The following is a 27,797-nucleotide window of genomic DNA, read 5'->3' on the forward strand; positions in this document are numbered from 1 at the left end:
ATTTGGAAGGGGCCTCTTAAGGGCTTCCATTTTAAATACCGATTTCTTATGTAAGTATTAATGTTATGGGACCGAAATCCGATCACAAAACATTCATATTTTACCACCACCTCCGAGAAGAAAGTAAGCCATTCGCATATGAGGGCCTCTTCTGCCTCTATGAATAATTCAAAAGCATTTTTAGGACCACTGCCTACCAACAAAACAAGTTTGCAAAACATATCTTTCTTTTTAAATGTGTCCTGCTTTCCCTTTAAGAAAACAGTCGCATTAAAAAAAAGGTTTGCCTTAATGAAAAGCAATCAGAGACATGGTGGTGTGACCCAGTAGGTGAACATGACTGTAATTGTAGCCAGTTGTACTGGATCACAATTTGCGAGTTGCCTCCGTAATATCATGATCGAATTGCAACCCACTAAGATTCTGTATTTTGTGAACCAACCTATTAATACATAGGTAGAATAATGAGGGCTTGTGTCTTCATGAACAATATGTAATTTTTTGGTGCATTGAACGGTGAGGCTTGGTTTAAGATTTTTGATATTTTTGCTTCCAAACTTTTGAGTAGGGGGTCAGGATTTTGCTCTTAGTGCCTCTTACAGTGTAAAGTTTGTTCTTCATGTAACAGGGTAAGCTAGCTTATGTAGCCCTCTCTGTGATGCATGAAGTCTGGCTTGAAGACAAAAACAGTGTCGTTTTTTTCCCCAACTTTAACACTTAGGGGTTGATTATGATTGCGGATGGATTTGCGTCCGTCCGCCACCACTGAGTATGAGGGACCGTCTGCATGGGTAGCGGCGGTCCCTCCATGGCAATTAGGATGTGACCGCCACCCTGGCGGTCACATCCTGTATTTTTTACATTGCGGCGGGTGCTGCTTGAAGCAGCACCCGCTGCAATGTAAAAAATGACAACAGTGCATTTGCATGCACAAAGCGGCAGGCACCGCGCGGTGCCTGCCGCTTCGTGCACGCAAATGCAGGGGGGTACCATAGGTACCCCCCATGTGCACCCCCCACCCCCCACTCAACCTGGGGGCCCGCAACGGACCCCCAAAGAAATCACTGTATGCCTTTCCATGGCGGAGAATCCGCCGCGGAAAGGCATCTGTCAACCCCCATCCTAATATGGCTGGCGGTGTCTGATAGACACCACCAGCCATGTTAGAGCTTTTACGCCGCGGTCGGAAGGCGACCGCGGCGGAAAAGCTGCGGACCGATTTTGAGACCCACCGCCATCCTAATTTGGCGGTGGGTCTTTTGTGCCTCCCCAGCGGTTTTCCCGCATCCTCCGGGCCGGCGGTGGCTTCCGCCGGCCCAGAGGATGCGGGAAAACCGTGATCCTATTCGGCCCCTTAGTCTGAAGTCTGTAGAAGGTAATGGAGGTTTAAGTACTCTTAGAAGAACTAGTTCGAGGGGTGTAGTTTCCATTGTTTTGATACGTGTGGCAACATTGTAAAACTATGGTCAATAATGAGCTGTACTAAATTGGCAAAGGTGATCAGTGTATGAAAAATTCCATACTGTGAAAGAGAACCTATGTATTTTTGGACCAATGGTGGTCATTCTTTAACACTCAGGAGAATGTGTTTGGTTTTTGCAGCATTACGTTTTAGCAGTAATAGTGTTTTTAATGATGTTTTGAGGATCAAGGTGTCTGAAGGATTTGCAGCTTTCACATATAGTTGGGTATGATCTGCATTTAGGTAGATGGATGAACCCTTTTTGTAGCTGCATAAGTTGCATGCATAGATTAAACAGAAAGGGTGATAGGACTGATACACGAGGTACTCCAAGTTTTAAAGGGCATAGTCAGTATACTGACAGATGCACAAATTGTGGTCAGGACTTAGGAAGGATGCAAACCATTTGCTCCCATTCCAGTCCTACAGAAAAGATTGTAAGGAGTACAAAAGGCAGGCAACAGATCGAACAAGACTAGAAGGCTGGTGCCACCATGATCAGGCACACGTAGTTTGTTATCCAATACGTGGGGGGGGGGGTTATTAAGTAAGCACAAATACCAAAAAACACCTGGTGCTAAGATCTGAATGAACCCTTTAGTGTTTATACTCACAGTGCCATCATTTAGCTGGGTCAACAGCTGGATGACTTGCTCCTCTGTATCCATGTCTTCCACCTCAAAGAGCTGGGTAAGGAGTCTGTTGATCACAGGGAATGTGTTATTGCCCTCTGAAGCAAGACACTGTGCCGCTGCCCAGCAGTCTGCATCATTGCCTAAGAAAAATAAAAAAGTACACTTAGTGCCTTTCTTTGCAGGGTATGGCCAGCACACCTCTTATTATTTAACCCGATTTTAAATCATTGACAATAGCTGTAATGCCATTTGTCGATACAATAACCGATAGCCTAGAAAATGAAAATAGTGCATTGTTAATGCCAAAATCCTTTATAGGGGAAACCTGGTATTTTCTGTACCACTGTTATAGCCAGAGCATAGCCATTCCCTCATAAAAAGGTGAATGAAATGCTCCAGTTGAGTATGAGGTGAAGGGAAGTTGATTAAGCAATCACATACTTAAATTTGTAAAGGCAGTGAAAAGAGGCCCAGTTAAAGAGGAATAGTTTTCAGTTTTTCAGAATTATCATTCTTTTTCATTTGCATTTTTAGCAGAAGCACCATATTTTACCACCACATTAGAATTTCAGTTATGCAGAATACCTTCATGCAGTAGGCCAGGAGCCTGGGTGTACAGAACACTACGAAAGCATGTATTCTAGATGTGAAATGTTACAGGTGTCTGTGAAGGGTCTTTGATGTGTCTATACATCATCACAGAGACTGCTGCAGCTTTCATTGGTAAAGATGTTGGCTGGTTTCGTTTTATTTTTATTTGTATCAACCCATTAGCGGCATCCATGGTGGTAACATGAGGAGAGGCTTAAAATCCACTTTGGTTGTCTCACGCTGGGCCACAGGCAAAGTGATTGGCACAAAGCTATAGATCTGCGAGCTATTGGGTGGTGGAATTTTGTGCAGACTTCTGGAGCCGCTTAATTTTTGCTACACCCTTACACGTCACAGAAACATTGTTTTTACATATACTCGACCATATATTCTGTGTGCCTAACTATTAACGTGGAGTGCAGCGTTCAAAGGTACTCCTGAAGTGTATTTACTGTAGAAAATTAGACACTCATAAACGTGTGCACATTAATGTTTAGCTTAATCATGAAAACATATAGTTCTCATTTATATTTATACTTATGTCTCAAGCCTTATTGCATATATTTGAAGCATATTGCATATGTAACTATGAACACATTGTTAATTTTGCAGTTATTTTGAAGTAACACTTGCATCTGTGGACATATATTCAAAGTGTACATTGAAATTGCTTAACTGAAGTTAGCTTCACTAGGTCTTTATTTCTTGATACGAAATTTACTTTTCCTGGCTCTGTATGTCCTTTTCCTTTGCGGGTATTTTTTGTGATATCATGGCTAGATAAAGGAGTTTTGTGTATTAGAGTTAATGAGGCCTGAGATGAGAAATCTTGGTAAGAACGGGACGATATAATGAGCAGAAGAAACCTCTTATTCATCGCGCATCAGGATTAGAGAGATACCCAAGGTTATTGTGGCTATGCAAGTTCAGTGGGCTGGGAAAGTCTGGAGATGTTGGCTTTGTAAAATGTGACGTTTAACACCATTGGTCCCTGCAGAGGGATATGGGTAATGTGGAGTATTTGGCAACTCTATCATCAAGGCTTCTTGTAGCAGAGACAAAGAAGAGCATGTGCTGTGAACATACATTTGAAATAAGTGATCCCAGGGAAGGAACTCCAGAATGTTATTGTACATGACTGTAGTCCTGAGTTCCAGGGAGAACTACCAGGTCCAGGCAGGATGGGCAGAAGGGTAGGGTCAGCAGGGGTGCTCAGGGAGTGACATCCTCAAATCCATCTGTGCTTTGGTAGTTGGGTCTTGGGGTCCTGAGTTGAGTCTGCTGTGTCCCTTTCGGTTTTGGAGATTGCTCTCATTTAAGTAAGAAGTTTTAGCTTGTTCATTTTTCGCTCAGAATATTAAATATATTTAGTGACTGCTCTACCAAAAAGTAGTAAATGTACATCCATAATCGTACTCCTTGAATTGGTGCAAATTTGCTACATTTTGGAATTCACAAACATTGTCAGTAGTAGGCTTGGAAATTGGCACCAGTCTTAAGTTTCCAGGCATACTACTGCCAATCAAACACCCAAACGATGATGAGATGCATGCTTGCAAAGAGTCTAACTGATGCCATTTGCTTGAGCTTGTATTTCAACCCATTGTTTTTTCTCCACTCTGCCAATCTAGAGAGAGGCCCACCTAATGCAGATCAATACTGGCCCAGTTGCTCATGGGAGCAGTCAATCCCAAACATCTCACCCCTGCACCCTGCAGCCCACCGTTTTATTAGTTGGGAAATTCTAGATTCACACCTCCCGAATACAACTGACTAAGCTACACCCTGACTACAGCCACCTGTATGTTCAAATTGACATTATGAATGGCACCAGGAAAATATAGCTTACCAAGCTGACTGAGCAACAAATCTGTTATACCATTTGAATATTCATCTTTATTAAAACATCTACTGTATCTTTAAAACAGGACATCCAAATGAGATCTTCACTAAAGCCATAGAGTTGATCGGATTGACTGCAAAAATCTACAAAAAAAGACAAAGAAACTACAAAAGAAGACAAAAAACTACAAGATTGGTTATTTTTGTTTTTGACATATGTTACGCCATCCCTGACCATTAAAGAAGCCATTTTGAAACACTGACAGCTTGTTGAACAAGATGAATAAATACATATGTTATTCAAAGAGAAACCTATGCTTGCCTATTCCAGATCTCCCAATGTTAAACACTAATTACACCACTGGATATATCTAAGATCAGCAACACTCTCCATCAGCAATAACAGTGACAAGAACTGGCACATTTCCCAGCCTCAACTTCATATGTGAATAAATCAAATGTTAATCCACAAGTATACAATGCTTTTTACTATTTACGTGGTTATATGCCTCTGTAAACTGGTGCATGCTGCCATATAACCTAATTTTGGTGGCTAAAACAGAAGCAACATTTTAACATGAAAAATGTCATCCCCATTAGCCTGACAAGATCACCACAACATTCATCAAAAGAAAATACAAAGCAGTCATAACATTAATGATCATTTTATAATTTTAAATATGAATGCTGCTTCATTGTAAAAGGGAGACTATTAGACTAAGAACTTATGTATAGCAGACCCAAATGCTTGAATGACAGACTGGACTAATCAAGCTTATTGGAAAAACTGCAATAGAAAGAGAAGACTTGGAGACTTTATCTAAGTCGTCTTAAGTGTATAACAGACTTGTAAAAAGCCATGAAGCATAGGAACTAACATTATACCTAAATGCTCCTAGAAGAAGGTGGCACTAACATGCAGACAATGGTCGATATTCTCTGAGAGTATTATCAGCATGATACACTGTTGCAGACCGCTATTATCTGCAAGGTATGATGAATTTCTATGCCAATATACTTTGTTGAATGACCTAGCTGCTTCATCTTACTGATTCCTGTGAATTTGTTTTAGATCACAACGTTTTCATGCTCCTAAAGAAGGACCATGTTGTAAATAAATAGAGAAATAATGTGTATAGGAAAGATATATTTTTGGGTGAATAAAGCAGGGAAGAACTGTTATTGCAAAGTATGATGTTACAATGAAGTTCTGTACACTGGAATAGGGAAGTCCACACACACTTTTAATAAAGGTGCACTTTTAATGTGATTGTGTTCAATGAGTAACTCAATGCAGTACCTTAGGCTATATAAATTGCATAAAATAACTGATGTGGTGTAAAATAAAGAGTGCAGACAGTCTTGGATGTTTTTGTGATACTTAGTGGCCAAAATCAAGATGAAAAAATATTTACTTTTGTAGATCATTAAAACATTTTTGTCCTTTTTGAACAGTCAGTCAAAAAACGGAACTACGCTTACGTTGTAGAAAAGACAGGTGAAAAATGGTTCCCCAGTGCTCACTTGAGAAATACCACTGATTATTTAAACACAGACCAAGTAAATACGGTACACACAAGGGAAGAATGTTCACCCAACATTCACAATTTACAGCCATACACCCATATGGCACATGCAATTTTATGTATGAAACAGTTTTTAGTAATAATGTAGTCTTCAATAGATGTTTTTCTTTCAGTTGTGTTCTTTATAAGTAGTTTTTTAGACTCCAAATGGTTCTTCACAATAGCCGACACGTGTTTCGTCATAATCATGACTTCATCAGGGTTACAGATACCAATAAAATAACAGAACAATTGTCTAATCTCAAACAAACTGTAAAACACTGATATACCCCCACCAGTGACTTCAAGGTGCAACATGTCTTGCATGTGCACACAGTGAGCAAAGTGTGGGCAAGTCATATCACCATTCTGTATTCACATATGAGCGATGCACTAGGTGTCATACTCAAACAGAAGAGGCAAGTAAAGAATAATAACAATAATTTTCAATGCTTGCCGTCATGTTTGGGTTTTGTACACATACATAGTGGATGAGAGTTACTACTTTTATCCTTATAAAAAAAGTCCTATATGTGTTATCCCTAAATTATATTTCCTTCCAATTTAATCAGATGGCTGGATCATTAATTCATTTCTGAGCGGTACTTAGTATAACATTTAGATCCTTTCTTTTTACATCCATATTATGATACATCGTAAAACTTAATGGGATTCTGACAGTACCGGTGTTTTGGAAATATCTTAATATGGTGACACTTTTTGCCCCGGAATTAGGTAGCTCTACTCAGATTTGATAGTCTGTTGTCTAATCTCTGCCTTTACATAGAAATCCAATATGGCGGCCGTTGCGAAGGCCGTAACTCGCCACATACTCACAGAGTTTTACAAGTCAGAGCTCTTAGTAAACATCGGAACTTCTTAAATCCCAAAAAAAGAATTGATTTAGATCCATGCTTGGTGTCTTTTGGCTTTACAAATAGGGATCTTTCATATGTTTTGAACATTGTAGGGTTTTACTCAGACCCAGATCATTATATCTTCAAAACAGCAACCTGCCGCATATTCGCTACGGGTGACCTTCCCAAATAAGTGGTGAATCAAATCTACCCATAATTCTTTACCTAGTGCACATAGTGGGATGGTGTAATATCCTTGGTATTTACAGTGACCATTAATATGTTGGCCTGTTACAGGTTTTAATTGGACCTACCAGCATTGGAACTTAAACATTTCCACCATTGAGTTCATTCTACCTTTGAATAGGGTGAGTAGGTATTGGAAAACTCAGCACACAATTAGACAGTAGTGATAAGTGCTGGACCTGGTTTTTATTGGCACTTATTATTTCTTTATCTGGACTTGTGGTTTGGGTTCATTAAGAGCACTGTTGTGCTTATATTGGGAATTGTGATACATAAGTAAAATGTCTGTATGGCCTTTTTGCTTTTCACCTGCATGTGGGTTCTTGGTGGCCTTCATTTGCCCGTGTGAGATTTAGATAATATTGATTAAGGTCTAGGGCATTTTTAGTGATGTGTACATGATTCCTTTTCTTTAATACTTATATGACTCCATTCACTAATGTCAATTCCAGAATGTGGTCTCATGAATATTATTCTTTACCAGTCTCTTCTGGTTGAGTATGCCATCTAGTGCATCATTCATAAGTGAATACAGAATGGTGATATGACTTGTTCACACTTTGCTCACTGTGTGCGTGTCATGATTCGCTCCCTGCACTCTCATGCCCACCACCAGAGGGGTGCATAGTGTGACTTTCCTGTGGTCTAATAAGCTTCCAGATACTGCCCTGCATGCATATGCTGACTTCCATCCATTTGGTCACTATTTGGGAATTGACATCCATTCCCAATCCATGCTGGATTTTGTGAAAGCCAGCCTGCTCATGCTTTAAGCCAGCCTGCTAATCTTTGACACTCTGTTACCTAGAATTCCCTACTCACTGCTTCGTCTCCACCCCAGCAGGCCAAGGATGGGTGGAGGAACTCAGCTCGCCTGTGGCTGGCTGCTGCTAGCTTGCTCACACCTGATACAAACTTGATTGAGTACCAGGAAGTGAGTGCAATGTGTCTTGCCAAGTATATTACAGCATATCTTCTTTTTGCAGACTTGCTCATCTGTGTGCGGATATCAATACACCATATTACAGTCAATACAATTGTGAAACAAGTAGTGTGTGCTTATATGGTACAATATTATTACTTGGGGTATTTGCATTTTATAGTACATTCTGAACAGTTCCATTAACAAAACCCCCCCTTCCCTCCCTACTGGTCTGCGGTTTCTTATATGACTCTCAGCCTATTACAGTTGTCTAGCTAGCTTTTCCTACCCATTGCTGTTGGTGTGCGATTTGGGTGCTGATAGGGCCCATAAGAAGCCTGTGTCTCCTGTTATATGTTTAATTGGCTACGATATGAAGTATGGGTGACATGTAGGGGTATAAAATCTATCTTTCTAAAATCTTCCAACATAGGGTCCCAGACCATGGAAATGGGATGTGTCCTTAACCCTTTTGCTTCCTCGCGTCTAAGTGCCGCCCTCTCGGCCTCACAGCATCGGGTTACATCTTCTTGCCACATATGTAATGGGGGCATCTAGGGGATTTCCATCTCATGGTGATCCCTCTTATGGCCAATATAAGGGCAAGGTCTAGAAAGCGCTGTTGGACCTTAAGGGCGTTGGTCCGCCCTTAAGGTCCAACCTTAAGGGCGGACCAGTAGACATTCCAGAGTGTTGTCTTGGATTGTTATATGGGTGACCTCCCCAAGTATTCTCCGGATCTCTCCCCAATAGACACGGAGGCGGGGGCAAGCCCATAGCATATGGACAAAAGCCCGCTTCGTCTGCTTTGTATAAATTTAAGTCTGGCATTACGGGATACCCGTTTGGGATGTTCTAGGATACTCGCACAGGCTTTATCAGTTATATCCGTATCTGTGGCTCCAGCCCATTTTTCTCGAAGGTCAATGAGCATAATAGCTGCTTGTGCCCTAATACAATCTATATTTAACTAGATGGTCACCCTCCCCTATATAGTAAAGCAAGTGGACTAGCTCATGCTGTGACCTTCTCACACCTGATGAATGGGATTACTGTGAGCTCTTTTAAGCCCCAGCTCCCTTCAGGCCAAAGGTTGGTCATTGTAGCTGATGACCGTTGAGACCGGCCCTTGTTTCCAGTGTTTCCTGAGCTTTTATACCCTTGTTTCCAATGTTTCATGAGCTTTTGATACCCTTGATTCCAGTGTTTCCTCAGCTTTTGATATCTTTGTTTTCTGTGTTTCCTGGGCTTTAGGTATTCCTTGTTCCTGAGCTGCTGCTGTTTTCCTTGTTCCTGAATTAGCACTGCCTACAGTGCTTCCTTGACTCCTGAGCCTTAGCATTCCTTGTTCCTGAGCTGCAGCAGTTTCCCTTGTTCCTGAACTAGCACTGCCTGCAGTGCTGCCTTGGCTTTTGAGCTTTTGCTCAATTCTTGTTCCAGCTCCAGCACAGCCTTCAGTGCTATTTTGTTTTCTTGACTCCTGATTCAATACTATTCTATTATACCCTTGTAGCCTCCCCTTCTGTATATCCTTTTCCAGTCCCTGCTTTTCTTCCTATTTCCTTGGTTCCAGTTCCTAGTTTACTGTCTTTCTATTCCTGCTGTCTTGCCTCTATAACCTTGTATGTTAGATTTCTGCCAAGTGTGCCCTGATTTCTTCCTTTCCTTTTAAGCACTCCTCCTTGCTAGCTTCATGTCTATTGTGCTTGTGTCTAGTTCTACACCCTTGCTGTTACTGCCTTGCGTGTTCCTGTTTCATCGCCAGGATCCGTGAACACCAAGGTGGTGTTTCTTGTTCACTATGAGTATTGTCTTTGAGTTACATTTATAACATCACCATAGGTATCAGCTCCACAGACCCTGCCTTTGCATGCATATCCTATTTGTGGGTATTTGCAGTCAGTATCTATAACAGCAATTGTGGGTGAGGAACCTACTGAGCTTCAATCTTAGCGTGTGGAGGTCCTGAGTGCTTTACCCTCACACTCCCTTTATTGTTAATGTTGTTTGATATATAAACTTCAAATTCACCACCATAACCTCTCTTATTCTCCCGGAGGTAGAGAATATGGTCATAAAACTTGACATGGACTCAGGTTCCTTGGTATTGGTTCTCATTTACCGCCCCCCTCAGGCATTCCCACCTTCCCTACTTCCCTGAGTGAGCAAATGGCCACTCTAGTGATACATTATGCTAAGGTGCTTTTGATCGGGGACCTGAACTATTGGTTTAACAAAGCCTTTGGGGACCTCATGCAGCTAAACTATCTGAACTTTTTTCTAATCTGAATTTAGTCCAGCATGTACACTTCCCCACCCATGAAAAAGGTCATATCCTAGATCACATCTGGTCCCATAATATCTCACTTTCTACTCCTGTGATCTCTCCATGCATCTGGTCAGATCATCACCTGATACACCTCACAATCACTTCCAGTATAAAGTCCACCCCCTTGGTGGGGGGGGGGTCCCTAGGAAGTGGAAATCATTAAACAAAGTGGATTTCGTCAACACTCTGGAGAACTCCGTACCCACATTCTGTCGGGATGTTAATTCCATGGAGGGAAAAGTCACTGAGTGGCTATTATCAGCCAGCAATACTTATGCCCCTATTGTTAAATTCTCCCGTGCTCGCCACTCAGACGCTCACAAATGGTTTTCCACCGATCTCCAAAAACAAAAGCTTGCGTTGCGCCAAATCGAGAGAAAGTGGAGATCAAGGGCCAGATGTAGGAGACCAAATACCAGTCGGTAACGGCCGATGTCGGCCGTTACCGACCGGTATTTGGGTTTTGTAATGTAGGGGGCCTTTGATTTACAGAATCGGTAAATTTACAGATTCGGTAAATTTACAGAATCGGTAAAATACCGAATCGGTAAATTTACCGATTCTGTAAATCTATATGTAGGTGGCACAGTAAACAGTGCCACAGGCCCCTAAGAATTCGTTATTTACCATGTAATACTATTGCATGGTAAATAACGAATTCCTGTGTACATGTACACATTTGTGCATGTACACCTGTGCCATGTGGCACACAGACATGCCCTAAGGGCATGTCTGTGTGTCACATGGCACACAAGCCAGAAACAGAGGTGCAACAGGGTGTCAAAGTGACACCCTGTCCCCCTTGGCAATTCGGTATTTTTACCGATTCGGTAATTACTGAATCAGTATTTGCCATTGATTCCTATGGGCTTCAAGGCCCATAGGAATCAATGGCAAATACCGATTCGGTAATTACCGAATCGGTAATTACCGAATCCTACCGATTCGGTATTTGTTATTTATTTTATTTATTTATTTAAGCTCTTTTATAGCGCAGGAATTCGACCTCCGAAGAGGTATCTCCGCGCTTTTGTTCTTTCCGTGTACTGAGCCAGACAGAGACATCTGTATAACATTGGTGAGAGGCTACTAGATGGAGAATAGGTGCGTCTTCAGGCATTTCCTGAATGTAGGCAGATTTGAGTATAGCCTAAGGGTGAGAGGCAGAGAGTTCCAAAGGGGATTACCTACATCAGATTAACCGATTCATGAATACCGAATCGGTAAAATTCGGTATTTATGAATCAGTAAATCTGATTTACCTACATCTAGCCCATAGATACTTAATTGAAGACAGGGAACTATTTTCTATTGCCAGTCGAGAGTTTAAGAAAATTATTTAGACCACCAAAACGGCTTACTTCTCTACAAAATTGCTCAATGCCCACAACAAACCCAAAGAAATTTTCAAAATAGTGAATGACTTATGCAATGACGCTAGATCCTCGCCTACTCAGACCCTCACTCAAGAACTCTGTGACACCCTGAATGATTATTTCTTGGACAAAATCTCTTCCATTAAAGCCAAATACCATCAATTGAGAACCACTGGATGATACTTCCAGTAATCAATGTAAGCTAGATACCCTTCAACCTATTTGTCCTACAACACTATTAGAACTCACGACCCGTGTCAAATCGGGATTGCCAAATGACTGTTGTCCTCTGCACGTCTTAAAAGAGATATTTACCGTCCTGCCTGAGTGTGCTTCCTCTTCTTAATGAATCTCTTGCCCAAGGCACGGTCCCTCGTGCCTTTAAGCATGCTACGGTCGTCCCCCTTATAAAAAAAACAGGGGCTGATCCTAGTAACCCAGCGAGCTACCCCCCTATTTCTCTCCTCCCCTTCCTGGCCAAAATATCAGAGGCCAATGTAGCCAGGAGTGTGTCCAGCTTCATCGAACGCTCAAATTATTTAGAGCCAATTCAAGCTGGCTTCCGTCTGGCGCATTCAACGGAAGCCGTGATCCTTGTACTTTTGGACACGCTTAGAGCAAATGCAGATAGGGGTGACCATCAAGCTCTGGTGCTCCTGGATTTGTCGGCTGCGTTCGACACGGTCAACCACACCATCCTGTTGAACCGTGTTGAGCAGGTGGGACTGCATGGTCCTGCACTTGGTTGGATTGAATCCTTCCTCGCTGATCGCACTCAGGCAATAAGGCTTGGGAACTTTACCGCTCTCAAGCTTACCTCCACTTGCGGGGTACCACAGGGTTCTTCTCTGTCTCCGCTGCTGTTCAACCTCTACTTAAGACCGTTGATTCACTCATTAAAAAATAGAAATGTCACCAACTTCAACTATGCTGATGATATTCAGCTCATTTTCCCACTTGGTTCTCCTAATGCCGCAATAGAGTATCAGTCAACCATGCTCCACATCCAGCGTTGGATGGATGCAAACCATCTAAAACTCAACCCGGGCAAGACAGAGTTGGTTTTGCCTGGGAAAAGTGAGAATAGCTGGGGCACGCATTTTTGGCCGGCAGAATTGGGGCCTCCCCCATCCCCTCTTCCTCTGTGAAAAGTCTAGGGGTCATCATCCATGCTGACTTCTCGCTCCGTGAACAGGTGGGAGCTGTGATCTCTTCCAGTGTCCACCAACTTCGGAAAGTTAGGAAAATTGCACACCTAATGACTTACTCAGCTTTAACTCAGGTGGTGTTAGCCCTCATACTCTCACGGCTTGACTTCTCTAACTCCATATACCTTGGACTGCCAGTTGGTCTACAAAAAAGACTTCAAATGGTCCAGAACCAGGCAGCTAGATTAATTGGAAAACAACCTAAATGGGTGTCTGCCAGACCAGGTCTGAGAAAACTCCATTGGCTTCCGATAGCCCAACGAGTAGCTTTTAAGACTGGCTGCTTAGCCTTTAAGGCTCTGCATGGTAATAGCCCCAGATTTATTAGCAGCTTCGCTCAGCCCATCTTTGTCTGTTAAACACCTCTTCTTTCAAACGGAAACGACAAGGAGGAAGTCGTTTCTCTCACCTGGCCCCCAGATTCTGGAACTCTCTCCCCCTGGCACTCAGAAGTCGTGACAACCTTTTCAGCTTTAGGAAGGCCTTAAAAACATGGCTGTTTCAGCAAGCGTATGTCTAGTAACCCTGCTGCTTTAGCTTCCAGTTTTCTCAGCGCCATGAAACCTATGGGTGTACGCACGCTCGACAAGTGCTTACTAACATAACCTAACATTGCACATCCATCCTGGGTGTAGTCATTCTGAATGCTGAACCGCCTCATAGGTGCCTGTCCTTTCTGAGTCTTAGCCATCTTGTTACTTTGTGCAGGCTTCCCCTTTGGATCCCTTTTCTCCTCCGACTTCCTGTGTGATCCTGGGCAGTGCTGTACTCTTTTTTTCTGCTTCATTTTCTACCCAGTCACCAGTCTTTGCCTAAGGCTCTTTCTATGTCCAGACAGTCCCTGACAGTGCACATTAAAGAAATGTTGCAAAATGAAGTCACAGGTGGTGGTGGTTACAGTTTGTTTGAGATTAGACAATTTTTCTGTTATCTTTCTAGTATCTGTAGCCCTGATGAAGTTTTGATTATGACAAAACACGTGTTGGCTATTGCAATGAACCATTTGGAATGCAATAACGTACTTGTAAAGAACCAGACTGAAAGAAAAACATCTCTCAAAGACTACATTATTACTTAAAACTGTTGCATATTTAAATTTGCGCGTGCCATATGGGTATATATACGTTTAAGTTATACTTGAGCTCTAATGTTTAGTTTGTTATTTGTAAGATATGTGTAGTTGCATTTGCTATTTACTACTGATTGAAGAGGAGGCTTGAATGTTGTGTTGCATTGTCTCAGGTGATGTTATATTACTTTGTATAATGTGAGGTAAAATAATGGTTTCCTTGTCTTGACTTGATCTCATGCCTCTCTGTCCAAAACACTAGAGTTCCTGTCTCTTTTGCTCCCTCTTGAAGCTTCTTTTTTATCCGTTTCTCTCTCTGCCACTGTTGTTTATCTTTCTCTTCCTCTTGCTTTCGTCCTTTGTTCCCTTTCTCTCTCTCTTGCTTAGAGTAAAAGTCTGGGAGTAAAAAGTAAGTCACAGTATACCAAATAATGGGCCATATGTATCAATCTTTGGTTTTGCGATTCTCAAATAGCTATTTTTTGCGAATCGCTATTTGAGAATCGCAAAATGCTATGTATGTAGGATTTGCAAATAATTTTGCGAATCCTACATATTCCTTAATTGCGAATTGCAAATTGCAATTCGCAATTAAGGAATACCTCTCCCTTCATTGCTATGGGCCTAGAGGCCCATAGGAATAAATGGGAATACATTCTCAATTTGCAATTCTCAATTAGAGAATCGCAAATTGAGAATTCAATTTTAAGGGTGCCAGGGTGTCAAAAGGACACCCTGTTGAATCCCTGAACTGTGCATGTGTGCACATGGGGCACACATACATGCCCTAAGGGCATGTATGTGGACCACATGTCACTTTGAAAAATGCAAAAAAACGTGCATTTTTCAAAGAAATCGCAAATTACCACCAACTTGAAGTTAGTACTAATTTGCGATTCCTTATGGCCAAATTGCACTTTTTCTGGGCCTCTTACATTGCAATTAAGGAATAGCAATTTGCGATTCCTTAAATGCAATCGCAAAATAGGGAATCGCAAATTTGCAATTCCTTATTTTGGGAGGCTGTTTTCCTTTCATACATCCCACTTAGCTAGATTGCGATGGCAATTTTGTATGATACATATGGCCCAATGCGTACCACTGGCAATCTGAAAAAAGTAATCACTTCTTTATAGTACTGTGACTACAATCAATACTTCTTTGGCACTGTTTTTATTATAATTATATTTTATTATCTTCTACCACTGTGGTATTCTATTACAAACAGAACTTGCTAGTAAAAAGGTAAACTATTTATGTTGTGTGGCAAGAGGGAGGATCTTTATTGAGAAAGTGTAGGACTCAGTGCAAAACATATTTCCAGTATGGAATCAGCGCAGGGGTCAAGTATGACGAAATGTCTACAAAATTAGGCCACTTAAAGTGTTAAGTTCCATTTAAAATGCCGCTATATATTTTTTGACAAGTGCACGTCGGGTTACAGCATTAAGAGTGAGAAAGATAGCAACACAGACCTGACTTCTTTCAGCACCATCTCTGACACTTGCCCTATTTCCTATTTTGGATTCTCATACAATGTATCGAAGTACCATGAAACAAATGTCTCTCTACAATGTTGAAGAAGCTTGTAAAAGTTGTTTTCCAGTCCTTGGTCTCTTTTGCATTTTGTGAATTTCAGATTCTTCTGAACGTTTGTGCATTTCAAACACATATTATTCACAATTAGCAATGAAAATAAAGAACTAAAAGACAGCAATACTAGAATGAATTGTGGTTTCACCCATGATATACATTTGTGCTTGTGGAGTGGAGAAAAAAATTACAAGTGGGAAAGCTAGTTTATTTACCATGGTGTAGCGCCTCCTGCATGATTCCTCTGGCTTCCTCGCTTTCAGCTTGAATTACATAGTGAAACACGGCCGCTACCATTCTCACACGAGGATTATGGTCTTTCAAAGCTGCTGTAATCAAGGGCATCAGGTCTTCCGGAACAATAGAGATTGGCACATCTTTCTTATAAGAGCAGATTCCTACAATCACAGGAAATCAGTGTAACAAATACAATCAGTGTAACAAATACACACAAAGCAGTCTCACATAGATGTTCTTAGTGGCAATTACTCTCATTATTATTTCATTTAGAGATATCCAGAACAAACATTTCTGATTTTTATGAGTACCATTACAAAACTGTGGAATATTTTGTCTTCTATCACTACAGTTAGAGGTTGCCAATTGGGGAAATGTGGTGACAAATGGGTCTTTGTAAGCAAGTCTTGTGTTATGCTTTTATTGCAATTTCTTGGAATTATTGAATTTATTGGAATTTCTTTATTCACTTCACTTGTTCAACACACTGGGAAAGGAATCAACAGCATACACCTACAGATGTTTACTTGATGTGACATTAGCTGATGGATAAAACTATGCGACTTAAATCATAACAGTACCATGTAATCTGAGGATCTGATTTCACAAAACCCTGGCAAAATAATCTGATATAATAAAAAGGCTCTGATTAATATATATTAAAGAGGGTAGTATTTCCTTTACAAGTCACCTTAACAAGATTATCCTAGCTTATTTGTCAGTCCGATGCATAGCTTGTACTAACACAATGTGACAGTACAGAGAGTCTGGGCCTGATTACGATCTTGGCGGATGGGATACTCCGTCACAAATGTGATGGATATTCCGTCCACTCTATTACAAGTTCCAGAGGATATACTGGAATTGTAATTTGGCGGATGGGATATGGTAAGCAGCCATGACAACGCAGGCTTTACCCCGCGCTGCCATTACGACGCTGCTTTTACAACGCAAGTCGTTACAACGACTTGCGCTGGAGGGCGCTGTTGGAAAAGGAATAGTTTAATTTTCTATTCCAACGCCTTCCCTACTGTAACGTGATTCATAAAGGGGGTGGTGAAGGACAGAGTATCTGAATTAAGCAGAACACTCCTACCCAGTCAAAAGATCAGGGCTTGATCCATCGCCGTTTTTTAGCTCACTGCACCATCCCAGCTCAGAACCTGGCTACATGCAAATTAGTCTGACCCTGGCCCAGTGCATCATGGGAACAGGGCAGACCAAACTACCAAGCCAATTCTTTACTGGAAAGGAAACAAGCTTCCGGGGACCGGTTTCTGGCATTACAGCCGTCTTGGGCCCGGCTTGCTTGAATCCTGATGGTGCAGTGAGCAAGGGACTCATGTCTGAGCATACCCTTCCACTCCTATAGTGGCCAAAACGATTCATAAAGGGGGTGGTGATGGACAGAGTATCTGAATTAAGCAGAACACTCCTACCCAGTCAAAAGATCAGGCCTTGATCCATCACCGTTTTTTAGCTCACTGCACCATCCCAGCTCAGAACCTGGCTACATGCAAATTAGTCTGACCCTGGCCCAGTGCATCATGGGAACAGGGCAGACCAAACTACCAAGCCAATTCTTTACTGGAAAGGAAACAAGCTTCCGGGGACCGGTTTCTGGCATTACAGCCGTCTTCGGCCCAGCTTGCTTGAATCCTGATGGTGCAGTGAGCAAGGGACTCATGTCTGAGCATACCCTTCCACTCCAATAGTGGCCAAAACGATTCATAAAGGGGGTGGTGATGGACAGAGTATCTGAATTAAGCAGAACACTCCTACCCAGTCAAAAGATCAGGGCTTGATCCATCACCGTTTTTTAGCTCACTGCACCATCCCAGCTCAGAACCTGGCTACATGCAAATTAGTCTGACCCTGGCCCAGTGCATCATGGGAACAGGGCAGACCAACCTACCAAGCCAATTCTTTACTGGAAAGGAAACAAGCTTCCGGGGACCGGTTTCTGGCATTACAGCCATCTTGGGCCCGGCTTGCTTGAATCCTGATGGTGCAGTGAGCAAGGGACTCATGTCTGAGCATACCCTTCCACTCCTATAGTGGCCAAAACGATTCATAAAGGGGGTGGTGATGGACAGAGTATCTGAATTAAGCAGAACACTCCTACCCAGTCAAAAGATCAGGGCTTGATCCATCGCCGTTTTTTAGCTCACTGCACCATCCCAGCTCAGAACCTGGCTACATGCAAATTAGTCTGACCCTGGCCCAGTGCATCATGGGAACAGGGCAGACCAAACTACCAAGCCAATTCTTTACTGGAAAGGAAACAAGCTTCCGGCGACCGGTTTCTGGCATTACAGCCGTCTTCGGCCCGGCTTGCTTGAATCCTGATGGTGCAGTGAGCAAGGGACTCATGTCTGAGCATACCCTTCCACTCCTATAGTGGCCAAAACGATTCATAAAGGGGGTGGTGATGGACAGAGTATCTGAATTAAGCAGAACACTCCTACCCAGTCAAAAGATCAGGGCTTGATCCATCACCGTTTTTTAGCTCACTGCACCATCCCAGCTCAGAACCTGGCTACATGCAAATCAGTCTGACCCTGGCCCAGTGCATCATGGGAACAGGGCAGACCAAACTACCAAGCCAATTCTTTACTGGAAAGGGAACAAGCTTCCGGGGACCGGTTTCTGGCATTACAGCCATCTTGGGCCCGGCTTGCTTGAATCCTGATGGTGCAGTGAGCAAGGGACTCATGTCTGAGCATACCCTTCCACTCCTATAGTGGCCAAAACGATTCATAAAGGGGGTGGTGATGGACAGAGTATCTGAATTAAGCAGAACACTCCTACCCAGTCAAAAGATCAGGGCTTGATCCATCACCGTTTTTTAGCTCACTGCACCATCCCAGCTCAGAACCTGGCTACATGCAAATTAGTCTGACCCTGGCCCAGTGCATCATGGGAACAGGGCAGACCAAACTACCAAGCCAATTCTTTACTGGAAAGGAAACAAGCTTCCGGGAACCGGTTTCTGGCATTACAGCCGTCTTGGGCCCGGCTTGCTTGAATCCTGATGGTGCAGTGAGCAAGGGACTCATGTCTGAGCATACCCTTCCACTCCTATAGTGGCCAAAACGATTCATAAAGGGGGTGGTGATGGACAGAGTATCTGAATTAAGCAGAACACTCCTACCCAGTCAAAAGATCAGGGCTTGATCCATCACCGTTTTTTAGCTCACTGCACCATCCCAGCTCAGAACCTGGCTACATGCAAATTAGTCTGACCCTGGCCCAGTGCATCATGGGAACAGGGCAGACCAAACTACCAAGCCAATTCTTTACTGGAAAGGAAACAAGCTTCCGGGGACCGGTTTCTGGCATTACAGCCGTCTTGGGCCCGGCTTGCTTGAATCCTGATGATGCAGTGAGCAAGGGACTCATGTCTGAGCATACCCTTCCACTCCTATAGTGGCCAAAACGATCCATAAAGGGGTTGGTGATGGACAGAGTATCTGAATTAAGCAGAACACTCCTACCCAGTCAAAAGATCGGGGCTTGATCCATCACCGTTTTTTAGCTCACTGCACCATCCCAGCTCAGAACCTGGCTACATGCAAATTAGTCTGACCCTGGCCCAGTGCATCATGGGAACAGGGCAGACCAAACTTCCAAGCCAATTCTTTACTGGAAAGGATACAAGCCTCCGGGGACCGGTTTCTGGCATTACAGCCGTCTTCGGCCCGGCTTGCTTGAATCCTGATGGTGCAGTGAGCAAGGGACTCATGTCTGAGCATACCCTTCCACTCCTATAGTGGCCAAAACGATTCATAAAGGGGGTGGTGATGGACAGAGTATCTGAATTAAGCAGAACACTCCTACCCAGTCAAAAGATCAGGGCTTGATCCATCACCGTTTTTTAGCTCACTGCACATCCCAGTTCAGAACCTGGCTACATGCAAATTAGTCTGACCCTGGCCCAGTGCATCATGGGAACAGGGCAGACCAAACTACCAAGCCAATTCTTTACTGGAAAGGAAACAAGCTTCCGGGGACCGGTTTCTGGCATTACAGCCGTCTTCGGCCCGGCTTGCTTGAATCCTGATGGTGCAGTGAGCAAGGGACTCATGTCTGAGCATACCCTTCCACTCCTATAGTGGCCAGAATGATTCATAAAGGGGGTGGTGATGGACAGAGTATCTGAATTAAGCAGAACACTCCTACCCAGTCAAAAGATCAGGGCTTGATTCATCACCGTTTTTTAGCTCACTGCACCATCCCAGCTCAGAACCTGGCTACATGCAAATTAGTCTGACCCTGGCCCAGTGCATCATGGGAACAGGGCAGACCAAACTACCAAGCCAATTCTTTACTGGAAAGGAAACAAGCTTCCGGGGACCGGTTTCTGGCATTACAGCCGTCTTCGGCCCGGCTTGCTTGAATCCTGATGGTGCAGTGAGCAAGGGACTCATGTCTGAGCATACCCTTCCACTCCTATAGTGGCCAAAACGATTCATAAAGGGGGTGGTGATGGACAGAGTATCTGAATTAAGCAGAACACTCCTACCCAGTCAAATGCCAGAAACCCGTCCCCGGAAGCTTGTTTCCTTTCCAGTAAAGAATTGGTTTGGTAGTTTGGTCTGCCCTGTTCCCATGATGCACTGGGCCAGGGTCAGACTAATTTGCATGTAGCCAGGTTCTGAGCTGGGATGGTGCAGTGAGCTAAAAAACGGTGATGGATCAAGCCCTGATCTTTTGACTGGGTAGGAGTGTTCTGCTTAATTCAGATACTCTGTCCATCACCACCCCCTTTATGAATCGTTTTGGCCACCACCAGTGTGGAAGGGTATGCTCAGATGTGAGTCCCTTGCTCACTGCACCATCAGGATTCAAGCAAGCCGGGCCGAAGACGGCTGTAATGCCAGAAACCGGTCCCCGGAAGCATGTTTCCTTTCCAGTAAAGAATTGGCTTGGTAGTTTGGTCTGCCCTGTTCCCATGATGCACTGGGCCAGGGTCAGACTAATTTGCATGTAGCCAGGTTCTGAGCTGGGATGGTGCAGTGAGCTAAAAAACGGTGATGGATCAAGCCGTGATCTTTTGACTGGGTAGGAGTGTTCTGCTTAATTCAGATACTCTGTCCATCACCACCCCCTTTATGAATCGTTTTGGCCACCACAAGTGTGGAAGGGTATGCTCAGATGTGAGTCCCCTGCTCACTGCACCATCAGGATTCAAGCAAGCCGGGCCGAAGACGGCTATAATGCCAGAAACCGGTCCCCGGAAGCTTGTTTCCTTTCCAGTAAAGAATTGGCTTGGTAGTTTGGTCTGCCCTGTTCCCATGATGCACTGGGCCAGGGTCAGACTAATTTGCATGTAGCCAGGTTCTGAGCTGGGATGGTGCAGTGAGCTAAAAAACGGTGATGGATCAAGCCCTGACCTTTGACTGGGTAGGAGTGTTCTGCTTAATTCAGATACTCTGTCCATCACCACCCCTTTTATGAATCCTACTGTAACGTGGGCTGGAGTTGGAATACAAAATTTAACTATTCCACTATCCAGCGCCTACAGCGCAAGTCGTTGTAACGACTTGCGTTGTAAAAGCAGCGTCGTAATGGCAGAGTGGGGTAAAAGCCCGCGTTGTCAGGTCATACATCCGTCCTGATAATAAAAACAGATGGGCTTCCTCAACCAGTCTCCTCCCATGAAACAGGATGTCACTGGCATACTGGGATACCACATGAGATTTCCCAATGATGTTTCTCATGGCTCAATAATGTTTACGTAAATATCCAAGATAGCTGAGCAAATGTCATGAAAAACAGCAACGGGAACAGGAGGTAATGCTTTTGTGGCCTTTGGAGAAGCCCTCACTCCCCGAGATAGCACCATTAGTATTAATGCTGGCCATTGGATGTGTATTCAGTGACCAAAGTAAGCCCGATAGAAATGTCACAAACAAAGCCCTAAGTGCGAGAGGTCTGCTCTCTTCGAAGAAGGGAGAGGGTCTCTAATTAACTGCTATGGAAGCCAATGAAAAGCACAATCGGACGTCCCAGAACATCCATATCTCACTCCCATAGTTCAGAACCAATCCTATGGCGGCATTCGCCGGGAGCCGGCAACCCACTACATTCCCATCCCAACACAATTAAGTGCACATCTGCTCTTCCTTGAGTGTTGCATCCTCCTGGTACACCGGGTACAGAAGGCTCCTGTAATCGTCATTACTTCAAACTTGCTGCCCACTTCTCATCTTCATGCATCCCTGTCAGTCTAGTACAGAACGATTACACTTTCTCTAACTAATGAGAAACATGATAACGCACCTGCAAAGACATGAATAAGCAGCATGCTGATAGTTTCGAGATGTATAACATTTGGCTAAGGCCTAATGTCAAGCTAAGTTCAATCGAGAAACACAATGGAAGCAAACTACAACGTTATTATGCCTATAAAAGCAAGCTATCCTCATTACAACCTGAATATTCAATAAATGTAAATTCATATGTTATTAATTCCCTCAAATACACTACAGTGTGATTTCTAAATAACACTGTAGCACAGCAAAGCACAGCAAAGTTACCTATAGCAATACATATATGTGGAACACACGAGTTAATGAGTGTAGCCTAAAGGGACTAGGCCGCCCCAATCTTCCACTAAAGATCTATTGTACTATATAGCTGAATGTCACTCCACCCTATGTAGACCAGGGGGATGGTCACTAGATTTCCCTACTTGGGACCGCCTTGATGGGGATAGCAGTGCTGGGCAGAGGGAATCAATTAATAGTCCGCATGCCCACAGAGAAAAGTACCTGTGCATCAGGGGCATTAATTTTTAGCTTTTTCTATAATAGTTAAGATACATCTGCTGCACCATTAGGTGCTTTGTAGGTAGTTGGGGGTGTCAAAATACAGCGGGCACTCTTTCGTTGACCGGGCAGGGGGCCCACTAAAGTCTAAATGGACTTCTAAGATACCAGGATGTTATGCAGATTCTTAGAGCGGCAAAAACAATCTCTAATATTATTGTCAATAGTTTACAAATCTGTTTCAGTAGGGTTATGCTACAATCGCAGTTTTCATAAGAAAATCATTTTTTGACCATGAAGCCTAGATTCAAGATATTCAATTAGAAATACGGCTCTTATGAGGTCGTTGTTTTACTTATTTCTAATACTGATGTTTCAAAATTCTTTACTAACTCTGCTGAAATAAGAGCTTTTCGTAATAGAAACAATGCCTCTGAAACAGAGCTCCTTTATAAAATCACTTGATTTAATGGGACAATCTCTTATGTATATATGTTGCTCTGTGATGTATGAAGATAACAAATAATCAATAATATGGCTTAAACAACCAAGTACAGTCTATATCAAAAAGTCAGTTAAACAAATTAATATTTTGTCCTAGACTTAAATATTATTAACCCATAAAAGGCTTAAGCCTCGTGTTAAAGTGAGTCAAATAGTTCTTTCTGAATATGGTTCCTAGTTTTGAGGCATTTACTTTTTTGTTTTTTACATTTAGCCACATTTATTTTGTGCTCATTTTATATGTTTTTATTCATATTTATATTGCATTTTTTTAAAACATGAAGCTTCAACTGGTACATTTCTACATTAATTGAACCAATAATTGTACACTGACACCTAGATGCATGACGAGCTTTAGCAGAGTAAGCCGACATATGTTTACTACAACATACTCATCTTAATACATTGGTACCGTACGAAAATGTCCGAATCTACAGCTATTTAAGATTTATGAGGAAACTCCCTTGTCTCTCATGCCCAGCTCTTGGCCCAACTACCAATTTACGGCACTGGTTCACTGAAGAGAAGACCCATTTTCCAATTCTTTCAAGTAAATTAAAGACAGTGAACAGACTTGTATTTGTAAAAATCTGTTAAAAAAAACTAAACTGGGAACTTTAATGATATACAGAGGTTAAAATAGTCTGTGCTTTCTGCAAGAAACATGTCAATGATATCTTAAACCCGAAAATGTATTGGTTGATAAAATGGTGCTTTTGCCAGCTGTGCGAAAGAGACATGTATTGCATTTTGTCCCTCCTTTCAGCTGAAATACCTAATTAATTTTCAAGCCATACCAGTAGGAATATCCCTGTTCATGCAAATATACTAGGAAACACATGTTTTTTTTAAAACATTGTATTGCCACACAGCTACATAAGGCTCTGTTTTCAAGACAGACGTATTTTTACAGAAGTGTTTTTCGGCAAATAAACACTTTGCTTTTGGAATTGATCCATTATTAGGACGCAACACATGCACAGGCACATATCTTTGCATTTGGGGGTCAAATCAGTAAATTGTTTGACTCCCAGGGGTTATATTTTTTGGCTCAAATAATATATTTGTTTATTTCCAAAGGCATGTAATCTGTGGTTTAAAGTCCTAAAGTAAACCCGTTGCTATCACTCTTTTATTTCCTTGTTAACTAAATACATTAGATCACAAACTGACCAATGTGAGATTGAGAATAAATACTGGAAAACAGATGATTCTTGAAAGCAGAGATAAAACTGTTAGTGAGTATTGTAAGTGACACACAATTTGAAATCATCCGCGATAGTATTAAACCTACATTGATATGTTTCCCATTATGTCTAATATTAATATGAAATATAATATCACGGTTCAAGTGTTGAAAAAACGATCGCAGAACCTGAAAGATACTCCAGTTACATCAGGGGATAGTACATATGTTTAAGATTTGCCAACGGTGAGGAAAAATTATAATAAAACACTACAAAGGTCAAAGATCTCAATGTTACACAGTAAAAAACATTTAAATCACCCAGATTCCTGTTTAAATAGGAAGCTGAACTAAGGAATTACATTATTTTACTCTCTGCAAGCTCAAATAAATAGAACATGGTTGCTGTGTTGTCTGTGAGAACTCACACCACTTTTACAAGTTAAGACATAAGAAAAGATCTAAGAGTTTATTTAGTGTTTGACGGACAGGGTACTCATCCGCAAACGTGATGGAGTACCTTGGCCGCCAAACTGAGGTTCCGCCCATTCTCTTTAGAGTTGGGAGAACTGTCAGCTGTTCTGTTGATGGAGCCTCCCCTGTCTCAGAGAATGGAAAACTTCTTCCAACATCCTAATGGATTAGAGGGTGGTAAGAGGAAGTTCATTACACTGTCTACCCTATCTGGTAAGGAGTGGTCTGTATCTTTCTGTTCATCTTCGGTATGTAAAACCTGGTGCTGAGGGACAGGAAAAAGCAATGACTCCCGCATGCAGGAAAAACATCCCTAGATGTGGGGGGGTCATTCGTTTTTCTTTTTTTTCTCAAAAACAAACTCCCACTTCGAGAGCTTGTTTTTGAAAAATAAAAAATTGGTTACATTTTGGTGGATGGTCATCCAAAATAACGACAGCTGTCCACCTAACTTAATATACCTTGATAGGAACGACTATCATGGCAGTTCCTTTTAAGGGACAGAAATCACTGCTGGGCTAACGCTGATCTCTAAAAGAAGGGAACTATTTATATTTGACCCAGTATCTCATTCTCTCTCACTCTTTTCTATACTTTTTCTCCCTCTATCTTTTATTCTCTTTCTTCCACAGCATATTTTTCTATTAACTAGGTAAATATTTCATATTGCATATTTTAATTAATTTGTTTATGAACGCTGTGCGAGTTATTTTTGTTATAAAGGTTTTCTTTCTAGAATGTCAAATTCCAGAAATACCATATTTTTTCATATTAGTGTTTGTTACTCATTATTGGATTAACCTCATTGATGCTAATTCTTTTGAAAATCTTGATAAAATGAATAAAAAGAAGAAAAAAAATCACTGTCTCCATCGAGGTATAATCAGTGCCAACACCATACCATTCTCCTGCCACAGCTGCCATTGGTAATTGGCCCTAATAACTGATTTTTTCGGGTAGTGGTAGGAAAATGGTGGGACACCACTGCGCTGATACCCCTTTTCCACCTGGCAGCACTGTAGTCAGAGACCATCCTTTACAGAGAACCCAGGGTTCTAGGGAATCCTCAGAATTTGCCGGACCAGGTAGTCCCATGGTAACATTGTGATCCTTAGGAATGTGTTTTGTGGCTGTATTAGCACCTACTACACAAAGGAGATCCAACGGGTACTGCTAGTAGAGGACTGTCCTGGCTTTCACTTAGGTGTCCCTTCCTGCACAAACATACTCCTGCCTGTAACGCAGGCACACTTGCACCATGGTACAAGGCAGTCACAAGCATGCCAGCACAGAGGGAGAGCAGGAATGTGCCATATCTTAGTAGATATGGGGCATTTATGCCCACTCCATTTGATACAGCGAAGCACGTTGTCTTGCTGCGTTGCGCCAAATATTAGTAAATCTGCCCAAGAGTTTCTCCCGACCAGCTACGCATTGCATAGAAGGATGACTTGAATTCACAGTCCTGCAAAGGGGAAGATTGGAGACTACCACCAGGTCAGAGGTGATAGGCTACACAATCTTCCATATGAAAATAAGGGGACTTCTCATGCGATCCTCGCATGTTAGTATTTGGCTAGCTGCTGACAGGGCAGAGGAGCAGATACCACCTTCTAAATCAGAGACGTTTTAAGAGATGGGCAATTGTACAGGTGGCCCAGTTTTCCTGTGGCACCCTGGGAAAGAGGAGTATTTCTCTAGCTCACTTTTGAGTATTTTTGTATCTTAGCCGTTAACATATAATTCAATATTGTTAGCCAACAATGGAATTGAATGAGCAAAAAATGGGTAGTCAAATTTAAAGATGCTCCAAACAGGGGCCCCCACAATATTTCTTGCCCGGGGCCCCAAAAACTCTTAAGATGACACTGCTCTGAATGACTGTGTCCCCACCACAACGTTATATTAGACAGCTCGGAAGCCAGAGAAGGTTGCTTGGCAGAGGAAGTCTACCACTTCCCACAGGCGTTGATTAAGTAGGGGACTAAGTTCTCAATTGCCACATGCAATCGAAGCCACCAAGAGGTTTGTAAAGATTGCATATTTATATACAATGCATACAAACAATCAAATAAGAAAAACACATTGTTTTAGCAAGGTAATGAACTGAAATGTTTACTATTGGCTCTTGAATCAAAGCAAGAAATTTAAAACGGCGATCTGTTGGGGTTAAGTGGGCCTGAATCACTGTACAATTCCTATGCAAAGATCAAAATTTGTTTTAACCCTATAAAAGTGAACCTATATTACCCAAATACAGTAGCTGGTAAGAATGGTATGGTAGTTTTTTCTGTGCTGGAGACAGGCACAAGTAAGCACACAATGATGTACCCGGGTAAACAGTCATTGTGTGTTCTCTTTTACTATTCAGATCTTCCAAACAGGCCTTTCTAAACCCTTTCCTCTGACTCTTATCCCTCCACCTCCCCATTACTCATCCCAAATCTCCTCCTACTGCTATGAGCTCCTTAACATTTTTTCTAAATCCTTCCTATTCTATTCCTCCACTATCCTTTTCAATCCAAATAACAGACTAACATGTCCACTACTCAAATTAATTTCATATTTCTGTATACTAATTCCCCACTAATCCTGTTTTGGTTCCTTGAGTAGTGTGCTACCCGCCGAAAGGTGCTTCGGCACCTCATCAGGGGTAGCATGCGCGATAAAATGCAAACCCTATCCATCCACTATTCTTTTTCAATAACAATAACAGTCTAACATGTCCACAGCTCAAATTAATTTCAAATTTCCTTATACTAATTCACCACTAATCCTTTTTGGGTTCCGGGGTAGTTTGCTACCCACCGAAAATGCTTCAACACCTCATCAGGGGTAGCAAACGTTATGTAAATGCAAACCCTTCCCTCTTCTATCCCTCCACTGCTGACCTTTTTCAATACAAATAACAAACTTGCATGTCCACTT

At 42.3% G+C, this 27,797-nt stretch overlaps 1 protein-coding gene across 1 annotated transcript in view; it reads right to left on the minus strand.

Moving 5' to 3' along the window:
• HEATR4 (HEAT repeat containing 4) overlaps positions 1 to 27,797 on the minus strand; it is a 427,614-nt gene that overhangs the window by 209,219 nt on the left and 190,598 nt on the right. The window contains exons 7-8 of the mRNA XM_078659659.1: positions 15,911 to 16,093; positions 2,077 to 2,237 (exon numbers count right to left, since the gene is read on the minus strand). Coding sequence (XP_078515785.1) covers positions 2,077 to 2,237; positions 15,911 to 16,093 — 344 coding nt within the window. The remainder of the gene's footprint in view (positions 1 to 2,076; positions 2,238 to 15,910; positions 16,094 to 27,797) is intronic.

The sequence above is a fragment of the Lissotriton helveticus genome, chromosome 9 (genome assembly GCF_964261635.1).
Source record: "Lissotriton helveticus chromosome 9, aLisHel1.1, whole genome shotgun sequence".
Classification (NCBI taxonomy): Eukaryota; Metazoa; Chordata; class Amphibia; order Caudata; family Salamandridae; genus Lissotriton; species Lissotriton helveticus.